The sequence below is a fragment of the Triturus cristatus genome, chromosome 4_2 (assembly GCF_964204655.1).
Source record: "Triturus cristatus chromosome 4_2, aTriCri1.1, whole genome shotgun sequence".
Lineage (NCBI taxonomy): Eukaryota > Metazoa > Chordata > Amphibia > Caudata > Salamandridae > Triturus > Triturus cristatus.
The window spans coordinates 664,712,314-664,729,623 of NC_140586.1; the positions used below are offsets into that span (position 1 = coordinate 664,712,314).

Sequence of the window (17,310 nt, forward strand, 5' to 3'; positions counted from 1 at the left end):
ATGACACTGCACTCTACAACACTCTCAGCCCCTGAACCACAGAACTCTTCTCCCCTCTATTTAACTCCATGACACTCTACTCCCCCTACACCACTCTACTCCAACAAATCCAGTTTACGACACTCTACTCCCCCCACTCCACTCTAGGACACTCCATGCAACTAACTTTTAGCCAGGCTGTACAACAGCCACACTGGTGTACAACATGGCAAAAGCACATTGCCAAAGGCAATAGTTCTAGTATAGGTGAGACCTGTAGGCTTTGCCAATGCTTATTTTGTTTGGAAGGTGGTCCCATGGGCCTTCTCCTGCATAACAAAGCAAGGCATTGGGCCTTGCTATAGCTCATAATGATGTGGCAAAGCCCCACCAATTATCAGGTGAACCTTATTCTCTGGCATGCGGATGACATTTTCACGGTCCAGGGCTGCATGCTCATATAGAATCTGTGCATCATGGACATCTCTCATTGTGAAAGTTAGGGTCGTCCTTGTGTGCAGTATGAAATCCTCAGCATCCTTGCCTTGCTGTGGTTAGCGTTAAAACCTCGGCTGATGGTTCCAATCTGGGGTGAACATCATGCAGGTCTCCCCACCCCCGGTGAGATCCACAGTATGTTGTACTTACTAGTGCTGAAGGCAGTCCAGGGTTCCCTGAGAACTTCTCAGCATGTGGTGCCTCATGGTGAGTGAGGTACAGTGTGACCTTGAAGTGCCTTGCTACAGCGAGTGATGTATAATGTATCTTGTAGAAGGATCAGCATTCAGTGCCTAGATGTGGTGAATGAGGTACTTTGCAATCCTGTGAATTATCGGCATACAGTGCCTTGCTGAGGTGAAAGAAGTACAGTGTTCCATATGACATCCTTTGCCTGCAGTGCCTAGCAGTGGTGAGTAGGGGGATGTATGACGTTACAACGCATACTTTTACAACGCATGCACTTACAACGCAATTTTTACAACGCAACATCCACTACAACGCATTCCATTACATCGCATGACACTACAACGCATTTTTTAAAACTACCTTTACAACGCATTCCATTACATCGCATACTACCTTTACAACGCATACCATTACAACGCATAATGTTAAATTGCATTTAAGGTAAGTATTGGATAGTATAGGGGTAAAAATTACTATTCTTACTCCAGGGGGTGCAACAGTAGGGTAAGTGTTGGATAGTATAGGGGTAAAAATTACTATTCTAACTCCAGGGGGTGCAACAGTAGGGTAAGTGTTGGATAGTATAGGGGTAAAAATTACTATTCTAACTCCAGGGGGTGCAACAGTAGGGTAAGTGTTGGATAGTATAGGGGTAAAAATTACTATTCTAACTTCAGGGGGTGCAACAGTAGGGTAAGTGTTGGATAGTATAGGGGTAAAAATTACTATTCTAACTCCAGGGGGTTCAACAGTAGGGTAAGTGTCGGATAGTATAGGGGTAAAAATTACTATTCTAACTCCAGGGGGTGCAACAGTAGGGTAAGTGTTGGATAGTATAGGGGTAAAAATTACTATTCTAACTCCAGGGGGTGCAACAGTAGGGTAAGTGTTGGATAGTATAGGGGTAAAAATTACTATTCTAACTCCAGGGGGTGCAACCGTAGGGTAAGTGTTGGATAGTATAGGGGTAAAAATTACTATTCTAACTTCAGGGGGTGCAACAGTAGGGTAAGTGTTGGATAGTATAGGGGTAAAAATTACTATTCTAACTCCAGGGGGTGCAACAGTAGGGTAAGTGTTGGATAGTATAGGGGTACAAATTACTATTCTAACTCCAGGGGGTGCAACAGTAGGGTAAGTGTTGGATAGTGTAGGGGTTAACTCCAATGGTATGCATTGTAATGGTATGCGTTGTAATGGTATGCGTTGTAATGCCTGCGTTGTAGTGACATGCGATGTAGTGTCTGCGTTGTAATGGTATGTGTTGTAATGGTATGCGTTGTAGTGTCATGCGCTGTAAAGGATGTTGCGTTGTAATGCCTGCGTTGTAAGTGTAGTGCGTTGTAATAGTTGCGTTGTAATGGTTGTTTCCCGAGTAGGGCATGGTGTGGCCTGTGAAATCCTCAGACTGGAATGCCAGTCTGTAGCAGCCACAACACAATGTACCTGTGACGCCATCGGCATACTCTGCCATAGTATGTGAATGAGGTAAAGTAAGCCTTTACAAACGTCAGCATACAGTGCATTGCTGTGGTAAAGTGGTGCATTGTGCATCCGGTTCTTGCTGTGGTGAATGTTGACTTGTACCTCCTGTGAAATCTTCAGCGTGAGGTGCTTCTGTGTGGTGGGGGAGGCACAGACTCCTTAACCTCTCGCTGTTTGCTGTGGTGCATGAGATACTGCTTGTTTGGTGAACTCTTCACCAGCAGTGCCTAGCTGCCGTGAATTAGGTGCAGCTGCGTCTGTGCAATCCTCAGCATGTGTTGTGTGGTGGGTTAGGTACAGTGTGGCCTGTGTCTTTTTCAGCAGGCGTGCCTAGCTTTGGTGAGTGAGATACAGTGCAACCTGTGACGTAATCAACATGTGGTGCAGTGTCACATGTGACGTAATCAGCATGTGGTGCCAGCGCTCTTGAATGAGGTGCAGTGTCACATGTGACGTAATCAGCATGTGGTGCCAGCACTCTTGAATGAGGTGCAGTGTCACATGTGACGTAATCAGCATGTGGTGCCAGCACTCTTGAATGAGGTGCAGTGTCACATGTGACGTAATCAGCATGTGGTGCCAGCACTCTTGACACTGTCGCCCAGCTATGGTGAATGAGATAGAGAGTGACCCGTGAAATGCTCGGCACGCTGCGCACTGCAGTAGTGAGTGAGGGATCGTGCACTTTGTGAGATCCTTAACTAGTGATGTTGAAGTCGCGAGGTGCAGTGTCTTGCCTCACTCTCCACACGCCGTGCCTTACTCTCCTGAACGGGGTGTGCCCCTTGTTAGCGCCATTCGTCAGGGAATGATTGATGCTGACTACACAGAGGCGCTTTATGCACAGAGGGTTGCTGTCTGAAGCTACGGGGCTTCCCCGCGTCCCTTTATGTTGTTGCAGAAAGCGCCGTGTGTTGCTTCCTCATTGATACTTCAACCCGAGATTAGGACAGAACATTTCCGCGTTCTCTGGGGACAAATGCTGCTTTCCAGTCCGGGGCCTTCCTTCACACTTTCAGCCTGGGAGGGATGTAGTAGTTTGAGTAAATTGTATACCCGGCTCTAATCCCTGCTCCTCCATTTAGTAAGAGATGAGTGATCCAGGGCAAAAACAGTTATCTTCTGTAGTCTGTTTCCCTTTTTTAGCAGTGGTTGGACGCGTATCTATCGGAACAAGTGTACCGCTATATATATATATATATATATATATATACACATATATATAGTGTGTGTGTGTGTGTGTACTTGTAATAATTTTATTTTTTGTATATCTAATCTGGATCATGGTTCATAACCCACTCGCCACTGCAATCCAAATCAAGGACACGCTACTTTAGCAAAAATGCAGTGGTTGGAGGAAGGGATTCAGAGAGGGGGATACCTCTCATGACCTTTTTATTGGGCACAGAGACCGTGCATTTGGCCTTTATCACATCTCCGTAAGAGGGCGCTGTTTGATGCGTGTCTCTGCCTGATTCACACCGACCGGAAGATCAGTGTGCGCAGGGCAGGATTGATTGTAGTTAGACAGGTGTGGGTGGGAGGGGGGAGGGGTTGCTTGTGTGAGGCTTTTACGCCACCTTTAGTCACAGTCGGTCACTGCCCCCTCATCCCAACTCGAGCACATGGTTATTATGGGATATTGCCAGAGCCGCTACCTAGAAGCCAGAGACGTGGCTATCAAAAGTGCAGAGTGTGCAGTAACACCGGGCCCACGGGTGGTTAGGCGGTCCCTGCATGCACACCAATGATGGCTGTTTTCCTTGATGAACATGGGCATGGGCGGGCACGGTCATGTCCCGCACGGCGGCCCTTGGCACCTTTGCTCCCCTGCTGAGAGAAGCAGGTCTGTTCAGTGTCCCCACGCCCAGGTGTGCGGGAGGCTTTCCGAGAGCCGTATGCATCAACGGACGCTTTACTGAGCCGGACAGGCTGGTCGGAGACCCCTGCACTAGGCCGTGATAAGCCACCATGAGTAAACAATATCCCCACCGACCCACCCGGGGCTCTTCAAACATCGCCTTCATTGCAGAAAGCGAGGGCTGGCGGGGACACGTGGCACGGACAGAGGCAGCATATTTCAGTGTTGCACAAAGTGTTTGCACCATTTTTGAAAAACGTCTCAGTTTGGAAGATAATGTCACAGATGCAGCCAAAGAGAGACCTGACAAGGGTCACACAAAGCACCACGTGCACAAACGCCCAAGAATGTAGTCTGGAGCACAAGGCACATAGAAGGACGCGCGCGCAAGAACAGGAGGCAAACACAGGAGCGATGGAGGAAGGCGTAGTGACAAGTGGAAATGGAGAACAGAAGACGAGCGACGGAAAAGAGCTTGAAATGCCCAGGAGTGAGCGAGAGCGGGCTTACAAGATCGAGACAGACAGACAGACAGACAGACAGACGTAAGCGTGATCGCGTGACATGGCAGTTAACATACATGTCACCTGCTAACAGGTTAATTAATAACTGTACATGGCTACTGTACTAATAAACACACATTCATGCATGTATTACTGCAGTACTAAGGTCAAATTACAGGTTATTATCACAGCACTGCCCCAGGAAAACAGTATTCACTGCTCACACATGGCATCATTTGACACCCACTAACGAGGGACACAGTTCTACCAAGAGACACAATTGTGGTCTTGGACAAATGTAACCCCTTGTATTCTGATTTGTTCATGTGAAATGTCTATGTTTTTAACCAATACCCATGAAAAAAATCCACACACGAACTATGTATATAGATACAGTGAGAATAACATTATCGATTACTGAGGTCTGGGGGACATCATGGCACAGAGGATTCACAGCCCTCTCGAGGCATTGGCCCTCCACACACTCGGCAATATCTGTCTGTCTGTCTGTCTGTCTGTCTGTCTGTCTGTCTGTCTGTCTGTCTGTCTGTCTGTCTGTCTGTCTGTCTGTCTGTCTGTCTGTCTGTCTGTCTGTCTGTCTGTCTGTCTGTCTGTCTGTCTGTCTGTCTGTCTGTCTGTCTGTCTGTCTGTCTGTCTGTCTGTCTGTCTGTCTGTCTGTCTGTCTGTCTGTCTGTCTGTCTGTCTGTCTGTCTGTCTGTCTGTCTGTCTGTCTGTCTGTCTGTCTGTCTGTCTGTCTGTCTGTCTGTCTGTCTGTCTGTCGGTCGGTCGGTCTGTCTGTCTGTCTGTCTGTCTATCTATCTATCTATCTTTCTATCTCTGTCTATACTCATACAAACAGACACAAAAGTTCCTTTGAAATGTGAACTTCATCATCACAATGACAGTTTCAAAGCACACTACTCAGCTTCGCCATGGTCCATTGTTTAATCAACTTTCTATTCGTGCTCTTGTTGGGCGCACCTCAGAGAACAACTTCAACATCCTCTCCCTTCAACAGTCTGTAAAACGAAGGATAGGTTCTACAACTGGACACTCTCAATTACAAACAGTACTTCACTTACTGTTTTTTGAACAAACATTTTCCTGTTTGAAAAACAAACACCCCATCCAAGCTAACTGCCATAAAATAAATATGTCATGTAAAAATACATAAGAGGTTATCATGTCTTATACCGCCATTTCGGAAATATGACTACACTTAAATCCCGCTTAGCCTCGTGGTTTGTGATGTCATCAGAACTCCTCCACAATTTAAGACCATACAAGCCGGTTAGGTGGGTGTAAGAGCCACAGCAGGCTGGCAGGGAGGTGCCTGACACACCGGAGAACGCACTGCGGGGTGTGTGCGCATGCGCGCTGGGTGCTTCACAGAGACACAGGTGGGTGTAAGAGCCACAGCGGGCTGGCAGGGAGGTGCCTGACACACCGGTGAACGCACTGTGGGGTGTGTGCGCATGCGCGCTGGGTGCTTCACAGATACACAGGTGAATGTAAGGTACCAGAGCACGCGGGGAGAGTGGTGCCAGACACACCAAAGTGCGCACCGTGGGGTCTGTACGCATGCGCGCTGGGTGCATCACAGAGACACAGGTGAATGTAAGGTACCAGAGCACGCGGGGAGAGTGGTGCCTGACACACCAAAGTGCGCACTGTGATGTCTGTGCGCATGCGCGCTGGGTGCTTCACAGAGACACAGGTAAATGTAAGGTACCAGAGCACGCGGGCAGTGAGGTGCCTGATACACCGGAGAGCAACAATGAGCAGGATAAGGAGTTAAACAGACAGCAGGTGAAGGCGCTATGTGTGACGACACTGTTATTGTGGTTAATTGACAATGACGCGACTGCTGCTTCTTCATCGCTGGCATCACCATACGCCATGCGTTGGAACTTATATTAACATTAAACACAAAGAATTTCGGAGCATCCTCCTCCAAGGCTGCTGCTGAGCGTGTGAGGCAACCTCATGTGATGTCTGTCACGTAACCTGTGCCACTATGGGAGCAGGCTTCCTAGGCAGTCCCCGAGTTCAGCCTGACACAAGGGGTGTGCATTTAACGCGAATACCATCCGAGTGTCTTTCTCGGAGGGAACGTCATCCCTGGGGTGGCTGAGCATGTGAGGGGCAATGGGGGGGGGGGGGGGGTTGTTCTTGAGTGCCTGTGTGCCCTGTGCCTCACCCGTGGGGGGGCGGGGCAGCAGGTTATCTCCAGGGGACAGAGCATGCCAGGGACGGGGAGGAGAGCTCGCGGGGTCACCTGTCTGTGCGGCTTGTGTCTCTGGGAGTCCTTGTGGGAGCTTTCCTGCTGGGCACTCAGGCGTCGAAGCCACCCAGGCACAACAAGTGTGCATTAAACGCGAACCCTCCCAGCGCATCCTTTTCTAAGGGAAGGCAGTCCTTGTGTCCTTGTGCCAAGTAATGTCCGCTTCGAAGAGCTGCTGGAGCTGGCCTGGTAGCTCTTTAGGTGTTGATTGAATGCTACAAATATCCAGACAAGACTATGCGTCAAACCTGGGCTGTCCGAGGCAGCACCTTCCCGTCCAACTTTCAGAACATGGCGGCGCCTGCAAGTTTCCGCGGCCCTGCCCAGATATGCGCAGTCTAAACAGTGACATGTGCAGCTCAGGGCTGTTTATTTTCGGTGCAGCTCCACACTAAACGCTTCCAGCATCTCGACGATGTATATTTACAACAGCAAAAAGGCATGTAAAATGATTTTTGAAAAGGAAAAGCCACACTTCGCGTCGACAGCGCACTTATATGAGTGTAGAAGTGCTGGTCACTCAAGGAAACCGTGAATATAAAGGGGCAAAAGTTGTCGCAGCAGGTTGTGACCGTGCAAGGGCCAGCGCGCCTTAAAGACTGTGCAGGTTTTGACGGTAGAGGGCCCGCGGCGCATAAAAGACTGTAGCAGGTTGTGACGGTAGAAGGGCCCACGGCGCGTTAAAGAGTGTAAGCAGGTTGTGGCGGTATAAGGGAAAGACTGTTTGCAGGTTTCGATGGTGGAAGGGCTCATGGCGCCGAAAAGACCGCGGAAAGATTGTGACAGTGCAAGGGACGGTGGCTCATTAACTCCCGCGTGCAGATTAAGACGGTAGAAAGGCCCACACCACAGCGCCTTAAAGACCGCGTGAAGGTTGTGATGGTGGAAGGGCTCACAGCGCCGTATATACCGCGGGAAGATTGTGACGGTGCAAGGGCCAGTGGCCTGTTAAAGACCGCGTGAAAGTTGTGATGGTGGAAAGGCCGGTGGCGCATTAAAGACAGCGTGAAGGTTGTGCAGTGGAAGGGCCCGTGGCGAGTTAACGACCGTGTGCTGTTTGTGAACGAGCGTTAGCCCGCGGCGCCTTAAAGACTGTGCAGGTTGTGACGGTGCAAGGGCCCGCGGCGTCTTACAGACTGTGCAGGTTGTGACGGTGGAAGGGCCCACGGCGCCTTAAAGACTGTGTGCAGTCGGTAGAAGGGCTGGTGGTGCGTTTAAGACTGTGTGAAGGTTGTGACGGTAGAAGGGCTGGTGGTGCGTTTAAGACTGTGTGCAGGTTGTGACGGTGCAAAGGCTGGTGGCGCGCTAAAGACTACACGAAGGAGACCTGAGGTCTGGGCAGAGCCTCCTGTTGACCTCCAGAGAGCAGCCCCTGGGTCAGTGCAGTGCAGCAGGCTTGGCTTTTAACACTGCAGGTCACAGCAAAACAACCTGGTTGAAAACCATGATGATGCCACAAACCCGGCGCTGCCACACTAAGTGTAATTAAGAGCTGGCAGCTCAAAGCGACTACAATACGCAAGAAAAGTCTCCCAGGACAAGTCAATCAGCAGAGTTCTCTAGCGGAAATTAGAGTTGCACCCACGCTGATTTTGTGGGACTATATGCACCCAACAGAGAAAACGTGTGGACATTATGGTGGGTAAATAAAAATACAAATCAAAACTAACGGGGGCCCACACAGCAATCGTTCATTCTACGAAAATCACTTGAAAATGCCACCCATGTTTGGTGTCCAAAATCTCATGCGCTGCACCTGTACAGAGCAAAACGCGTTTGTAGAAAACACCCCTAATGAATAAACCGGAAGATGTACAAGACACGGATTGACACGTCGTACCCCAGAGTGGGGACAAAAACATCATTCTTCACAGGCAATCAGCCGGCAGAGTTATCAAAGTTTGGGAGGCGGTGGGCGCATGATGGTGAACTACAGAAGGTACATAGAAAACCCAGCTCTGGTGTGATGCCCAGCCCTCATCCATTCCTTGTCTAAATGTGGACCCCCGCACTCTACAACGCGGATCAAACTTCGGGGGTAGTTTGGAGTAAGTGTCACTTCACTGGGGGAGTGGGTCCGAGAACAAGGCACACTGTCGTTTTAGAGTACAACTGGTTAGAATATTCTAAGGTCCAAATTAGGGTCAAACCAGGGCTTTGGCACTGCCAGGATGTGGCTTCCCTGGTAGGCTGTGGCTTCCCTGGTGGGCTGTGGTAGAGTAAGTCAGTGGCTTTCCTGGTGGGCTGTGGCACTGTAAGTCAGTGCCTTCCCTGGTGGGCTGTGGCTTCCCTGGTGGGCTGTGGCTTCCGTGGTGGGCTGTGGTACTGTAAGTCAGTATTGTAAGTCAGCCCTTGTGGGCTGTGGTACTGTAAAGCTGTGGCTGCCCTGGTGGGCTGCGGTACTGTAAGGCTGTGGCATCCCTGGTAGGCTGTGGTGGAGTGAGTCAGGGGCTTCCCTGGTGGGCTGTGGTACTGTAAGGCTGTGGCTACCCTGGTGGGCTGTGGTACTGTAAGGCTGTGGCCTCCCTGGTGGGGTGTAGCTTCCCTGGTGGTTGTGGTTCTGTAAGGCTGTGATTTCCCTGGTGGGCTATGGTTCTGTAAGGCTGTGGTTTCCCTGGTGTGCTGGGCCTCCCTGGTGGGGTGTAGCCTCCCTGGTGGTTGTGGTTCTGTAAGCCAGTGGTTGTGGTTCTGTAAGCCAGTGGTTTCCCTGGTGGGCTATGGTTCAGTAAAACAGGTCGCTCTGCTGGGCTGTGGTATTGTAAGTCTGAGGCCGCTCTGCTGGGCTGTTGGACCAGTAAGGCTGTGGCTGATCTGGCGAGCTGTGGTATTGTAAGGCTTTGCCTGCTCTTGTGAGGCACAGTGGTATTGTAAGGCTGTGGCTATCCTGTGGGGCTGTGGTACGGTAAGGCTGTCGCTACTCTGGTGTTCTAGAGTTTTGTTCGTCTGTGACTGCCCTCGTGGCCTGCTGGCACAGTAAGGCTGTGGCTGCCCTCGTGGCCTGCTGGCACAGTAAGGCTGTGCTGCCCTGGTGGCCTGCTGGCACAGTAAGGCTGTGGCTGCCCTGGTGAGCTGTGGCATTGCATCCTCTTATAGACAGATGCAGTAAGGCTGTGGCACTGCAAGGCTGTGGCTACCCTGGTGTGCCGTGGTAAGGTAAAGTCGTAGCTACCCAAGTGGGTCGTGGTATTGTAAGGCTGTGTCTTCCCTGCTGGGCTGTTGTGCAGGAAGGCTGTTGCTCTTCTGAGGGGCTGTGTGGCACTGTACGGCTGTGGCTGCCCTAGTGGGCTGTGGTGTTGTAAGGCTGGAGCGTGGGTTTTCCTCATGAAATAAACTACTTGCTTCAACTACTTCACTTTTCTTTGGATTGATTGGATTTGTATCGTGAGGATACCACTACACTGCCCTGGTAGACTGGGGTACATAAAGTAAGGCTGAGGCTCTGCTGAAGGGCTGTGTGGCTCTGTGAGGCTGAGGCTACCCTGGTGGGCTGTGGACTTTGACGCTGTGGGTCGCCGGGTTCGACTCCTGTGTTTACAAACACACCCTGGGTGCCGCCAGTAATCCACCGCTGCTCCACGGCGCAGCTCGCCTCTCCACGGAGCCCCCGGTACCCACAGGCAGTCCTCGGTGGAAGGCGTCCTCCGGCTCGGAGCCCTCCCTCCGCGCTGAGGCTTTGAAGTCCCGGCCGCCGGTGGCTCTCGGGGCAGGACCAGCCCTGGGATGGATGCGCTCGCTGGCCTCAAAGAATGCGCCCATTGTGCGTCTGCGAAGGATCGCGCCTCGTCTCGGGAATAACAATTTAAGCAATCAACAAAACGCGCCCGTTAATGAGTGGATCCCTACCGGACCCGGCGCTAACGAGAAGGAGGCGGCGGAGTCAGGGCTCCGCTCCTCCCAGCAGAGGGGCCCGCATCCCCCGCCACAATGGGCTATTGTACGCGCGCGAACTCGGCCAGGTTCGTGCCAGAGGTCCCCTGGCCGGGCCGGTGACCACAGCCTGCGACTTAACTCGTCATCCCCTGGCTCAGGTTCAACTTTAACTGCACCCAGAAATCTCCAGAGCCAGCCACGGGGCGGGCATCACAAGAGCACGCGAGCGAAGGTGCTTAATGACTTTAATATTGTTATTACAAAGCAGGCAGCAGTTGGTAAACAGAGTGTTTTATCCCTGAGAGACGGTTATGCTCACTCGCCAACGTCGAAGAAAGCCCCATGCATGAAAAAAATGTTTCCCTCAAAGTGTCTCATATTATACCTTTAAAAACAATACAAATAAAATGCAAACGCAATGTTAATTAATCCTCTGATAAGCGCGCACTTCTAACTGTGTGAAAGGCCCGTCCCCCCATTAATAACAGTTCATATTTAAAATTTTTAGTTCTCCTTCTTAAAATAGTCCTTCCGTAAAACAAAGACAATATGCCAATAAAACTCCCCTTTTTAGATTTTTTTTATACTTCTCTCTTAGGTGTTAGCACATGCCATGCACAGAAAAAAACATATGCAAATTTATATGGTTCACGTGCTGTGCTTTTCATTTAAAGACAGCTTCTTTCCCACGGACTCTGTACATACACTTCAAAGTTTTGAAAGTACAACGTGGGACACGCGTGGCATGCGGGACTTAAAAGTGAGAAAAAAACGCTCCTAATGCTAACCTGATAAATGTGAGGTCTGGGACACCAGAGAGGGAGGGAAAGTGGAAAAGTAAAAAAAAAAAAAAAAGAAAGAAAAAAAATCAGCCTTGCTGCCAACTCACCATCCACCAAGTGCGGGCCGAGATGTCGTAGCAGAGCTGCCATTTGATGGAGCCGTCAGAGGGTTTCCCTGCCATGCTGCTGTCAGCCAGCCTCATCCGATGCTGCCCACTGGAGATAAGACACCTAATTGAGGAAACATTTGCACTGGCATGTTGGTGGGCCACATGTAGCCCGGTCCACGGCATATGGCATCATGGGTAGGAAACAGAGAGCCGGCCCTCTCGCTGACAATGAGGCAGGCTCTCAGAGAGCCGGTGGCAAGGTGAAGTGCGCGCACGAGGCACCGCTCGCAGCGCTCTCTTCGGCGCGCTGCCTTTCAACGCTCCAGCCCGGCGCTGCATCAAAGGCAGGCGCTTAGAGTCCGGGCTTGGCTCGGAGAGTTTTTTTCTTTGACTCTCTTTTTTTTTGGTAGGGGAACGAAGAGATTTAATAGGACAAAGGCAGGTAGTGGACTGCAGAGAGAGATGGCCACAGGCTATTAGCCTAACATTTCTGCTTGACAGATGGAACTGCTTAGAGACTATCATGCAATGTTTGGGGATTTTTTTTTCCTCAGACTTTCCGTCTGATTCAGTATCTGTTTTTCACAGCCACTTTCACAGGCATGAAAGGCGGAAACACTACTGCGCGCGAGGAGGCTTTGCACAGGATACCTTGTGCACGGTTTTACAGAGGCGCGGGGCGCAGTGTCATGTAGCGCCTCAGCTGAAGTGGGAGCAAGAGATGCTATAAAAATGTTTCATGCCCAGGAAAACCCGACGGCTCCCACTTCTTATAGAACTAAACAGAGAAACTGGTGGCTGCGAGCCCTTGACTTCGCAGGTAGCGGGACAGTGTACATTAACTGGAACCTAACATAGGCAGAACATTTTATATAGTAATGTTTGCCAAGAAACGCAATCCGGCGTTTCAAAAGCGGCAACATTGTCCACATAGTTTATTTAGCACCTGCACGTGCGTTCTATGTACAGCTTGCGGCTCACGAACTGGAACAATGTAGGGCTGACTCACCTTTTCATCATTCCGGAGTGATTCCTGAATTCATTGGATGAGGACCTTGGGATAAATATGATATCTTTATTTTTTGTGATACTACTAAGAAGAAAATTTACAGGAGCGAGTGCTGTATGACAAAAACAATTTATTAACATTTCAGTTTACACAATATATTTTTCGGCAAAAAATAAAAATACACTGTACAAATAGCCAGCAACGCTGCAATGAAGAACTAGTAGTGATTTAGCTCAGAGAGTGTGAGTTTCTTCGTTGCTATTAATGCCTTAGGTTTTCCGAGTACCTTTAAACAAGGTCCGTGCCACTGCTGGGATAAAGACGTGGGATATTGCAGCTGGGATTCCACCGTGATTTATTAAAGGAAAAGGGTGAGGTTGTTGGAAAGTCTCAGACGTCGGGGCTTTTACGTTAAACTACAACATTTCTTTGAACTGCTTCTTCTATCTATGTGATCGACAGGGCCAGCACCGTTATTCCAAAACTGTTAAATTCGAATTTACAAAGACTACAGGGAATACTCAATGTTGTTAACACGCCACTGGTTTTAGATTAATAACGGAACGCAGCGTGGACCGTAAATATTGCCAAGAAAACACTCCAGGTGGCTATTTTATTTTTATCCAGGAGGTCTCCTTCGCAGCAGGGCACTGCAGAGGCTTTTACGTGCTGAGGGGTGAGTTATTGTTAGCAAAGCCCAACGAAATGCGGATGAATCCGTCGAACACTCGGCTCCTTGTGTGATCTTTGCATGTAGTGCAGCGCGTGGCAGGGACGGGCTCCCAGGTAAGCGGTGACTCGGCATACTGTCTTATGACACTCACCTGTCCAGGTTTGAAAGATAACGCCGCGAGGAAACGGAAGTAGGAAGGTAACAGGGTATTGCCAAGAATTATCCTCTGTTGGCGCTGAAAGTCGTATGCCTTCAATACTCTTGTGCATAAGGGTTTTATCTCGTGGCACGAAATATGCGTTATTCTTTCCCTGTTTTACTTTTAATTTCCACAGATATATTCATATATCTGATATACGCGGTGACGAGCCCTCTGCTGGTGTTGACAGCAGACACGCAGGTCTGCCCATTTCAAAACCCTGGCAGGGCACGTCACTTTCGCCCGGCTTCCTCGACCAGTATATGCCAGTTTTTGCCACCCTTTTTCTTCCTTGCCCTCTGGCTGGTAGATACCCTTATGTTGGCACGGCCAGCACAAGAAAGAGTTCCCAGTGTGCGCCCTTTCCTTCCCGGAGTTTGGCTGGCACCTGCCCCGGTGCTGGCGCTGCCACCACACTGGTATGCCCTGGCAAAGTTTCCTTTTAATTCTTGGACGGCGGCTCGTGCCCAGCACTTCCACATCATGCTCGTCTATCTCACTACAGCACTCCCACTTAGCCAAGTTATTCGTCGTCCATGCCTACTTTAGCATCCCTTCCCGCCCCTCTTCTTACCACCGATTAAGGACTAAGATAGAAACGCATTGCGTAAAGGTCGAATTATCAACAAGTGCACACGCTCAAGAGCAGAGGGACTCTTCTGTATGTATTTAACATTCTTCACGTCTAGTGCCACAACACACATCTCAGCACGCAGACGCTTTCTGTCCCTAAAGAGTCCGCTTGCCCATGCCGAACTGCTTCCAGGAGCCACACTTCGGGATACACCTGCCGCGTGCTGCCACTGCAGCACACGCAGTAGCGCTTCCGGGGAAGAGGTCAGCGGGTCACAGGTTCCCCTTCCGGTCGCTCAAGTATTCTTCCTAGCTCGACGAGTGGGAACTGTTAAGATTTGTTATAAAAACACGCACCCATTTCTATAGCACCAATACGACTTCGGTGATAAAGAAATAAATAGGCCCCCACACACAGTTATTTATTACACAATACCTGTATTTTCCATGTTGGTGATTTGCTCCGCAGCACTCCTGGATAAATCCACAATCGAAGACATATCAACCTGCTGCACAACATGCCATAAATGTTGAATTAAACTGTCTGCTGACACTTAATAACCCCCAAACAAAACAGTTAGAAAACAATGATCTAATATGAAACAGACACTGGGGCGTTATTTACATTTAAATAAGCCCTCACATTTGAACCTGTATTATTGAAAATGAGTGTAACAATCCCCCTTGCAGTTCATTGACAACGAATGCACAGGTGGCGCAGTATCCTTGCAAAACATCTATCTCAGTCTCAGTATTTCATCTTTCCTTGGTCGATTAAACGAGTGTCTTTGAATTAGGTTCAAGGAGCCTCTGTTATTTGTGAAACTATAAAACGCAAGACGAGTGGTAATAGCTCTTCGTCTTCTTGTCATCATTATTATATATTATTGGTTGCCTTTGCACATAATTATATTAGAAAAAAACAATTTATTTTTGAGCCTTGAAACTCCCAAGTCAGACGCACACTCTTTTGCCTTTCACTTTAGTAATAGGAGAAGACATTCTGAGGACCAAAGCGCACGTTTAGCAAAATACAGGAAATGCTGCTGTAAACACATATATTTTCCTTTCTGCACGTTTCTCTCCTGATTGCTGACAGATGCTTTTTTGGAACACACGTGTAAATAGATGTCTTTCAATCAGCACACCCCTGAATGACTTCATGTTTTGAACGAGAGCATCGCCAATCAGGGATTTGACGAACCTGCTTCCATACTGCGGATATCTGCACTGTATGCTTTAAAAACAACTCGCATTTCACACAAAAAGCACAACACGCATGCACGAGGAGTTTATACTGAGATTTCTTACAGCGCCGAGAGGCGAAGGACGTGTAGTACAGTAGATTGCTTGTATCATTTGTTATTATTTGCCTATGAGTATCTGAGTTTGCTCCCACCCCACCAGTTTCGGCTTTTAACAGGAAGGAGGTGTCTGGCAACACTTCCTCTTACTGTACTGGAAATGAGGCCACCTTTTCTGGTACAGCAGTGACTCATTCATGAGACTGAGGGACCGGTTGGCCAAATAATCTTAGGCAAATCGATCTATCCATTAAATTCTGGGTATTGAAAGGGATGTGCTCGGGTGGGAATTCCAGTTAACCAGTAACAACTAGCTTCTTCTGGATTCTGTTATGGTCCATGAGGTTTAGACCATTCCCTTCTCATCACCTTTTCAAGTCATGAGGAGTGATCACACCCGGAGACAGCCAGCCTGCTGCCTCTCTAAAATGAGAAACACTTACTGCCCAGGGTGTGCCTATGAAGGCCCACCTCTTCGCGGAAGACTCCTGTTTAGTCATTCTCCTTTGACAGGCAGTCACCCTGTGCCCCCTGACACTGGTTGGGGAACCCTGCTTACCTTATGGGCCATGTTTGCACTTATGCTATTTGTGTGGATTGCTTCCTGTCATTTGATGACTCGTAGGTTCCCTGCGGGCCTTGTGGCCTGGTTTATGCTGGCAGTGAGTGCACCCACGCCTCTCCGCTGGGCTTCTTTGCGACTCTCTGGCGCTCCTTCCTGAGTCTGGCTTGCTCTTCTCTAGCTCTCTGCTTGAGGCTGGGGTGGTGGTTGCTTTCTGGATGCTGCTATCAGCCTTCCCCCTAAGGCTGTGGAGCCCCCACTGGAATAGCAGGACTAGTGTGGGCCTTCCTGTCTATGTGCTTCAGGCTGGGCTACTATCCATATTTACAGTGCGGGGCTAAAGTGCCATTCTCTTGAAGATTCCTGAGTGCCCCCGACTTGTCTTTGTGGGGTAGGGCCTGAGCAGAGGTTTCTCACTGTGCTCCTCGCTGGGCCTGTGCTTTGTGTCGTCTTGCCTTCTTTTCCTTTCTTATCTCTTCTTTAGCTATGCTGCATCACAGCCTCCCTGCTGAGCTTGGCAGGGGCTGCGTGATGTTGTTTTGATATTTAGCCTTCACTTTCCTCGCTGGCAGCCCACCCCTCTTGTTTGGCTTGAGGTTTGTTAGTGGCTTAACTCAGATGCCCCCTTCTTTCTTGGCTTGAGTTGGGCTTGCTCCTCATCCTTTTGGTTCCCTTGTCTCCATGGTGCTTTTTACAAAGCGTGCCCCTTCTCTGTGTGGGGATCAGTCCTTCTTGTTTGTCCTTTCTGAGCTCCCCACACTTTTTTACTGGGTGATGTGTGGCATTCGGCTTTGCAACACCGGTCCAGCCTACCTCAACGACAGACTTTCCTTCCACGCTCCCACACGCCATCTCCTCTCCGCCAACCATGCTCTCGCCACCATCCCCCGCATCCGTCGCACCACCGCCGGAGGAAGATCCTTCTCACACCTCGCCACCAAAACCTGGAACTCTCTACCACTCCAGCTACGCCAGACCCAGGACCTCCTAACTTTCAGGAAACGCCTCAAAACATTGCTTTTCGACCAGTAGCATCCCCTCTCCCCAGCGCCTTGGGACCCTAACGGGTGAGTAGTGCGCTTTATAAGTATATTGATTGATTGATTGATTGATTGATTGTGGCCTGGACTGTCTCAGGAGCAGAGCGCATGTGTCCTAGAAGCTGACTCCAAGGCTGATGACAGCCTCCAAATGATGGTGAGCTTAAATGTATGCCGGAGGCAATATACGTGAGATTGAAGAGGTTAAACAAAGACACCAACTCAAACCAATAAATACCAGGAAGCTGCCTACAGCAAAATCCCAGAGGCAATTGGGTTGAACAGAACTGAAATCTTCTTTATCGCAGTTCAGTAAAGGTACAGACCCGCTAGTCAATCCAAGATGAGCCGTGCGTAGCTCCATTCAGGAAAATATGATGGTGCAGTTT

The 17,310-nt window shown here is 49.5% G+C and overlaps 1 protein-coding gene across 7 annotated transcripts in view; it reads right to left on the reverse strand.

Moving 5' to 3' along the window:
* Positions 1–11,744, reverse strand: part of NFIA (nuclear factor I A) — a 775,047-nt gene extending 763,303 nt beyond the window's left edge. For 6 of the 7 annotated variants that reach the window (XM_085602465.1, XM_085602464.1, XM_085602457.1 and 3 more), the window contains exon 1: positions 11,559–11,666. In XM_085602465.1, the coding sequence (XP_085458591.1) occupies positions 11,559–11,654 (96 nt within the window). In that variant the 5' untranslated portion in view covers positions 11,655–11,666. Of the gene's footprint in view, positions 1–11,558 lie in introns of all 7 variants that reach the window. The other variant, XM_085602454.1, reaches the window with a different exon arrangement.
* Positions 11,745–17,310: the final 5,566 nt, after the last annotated feature.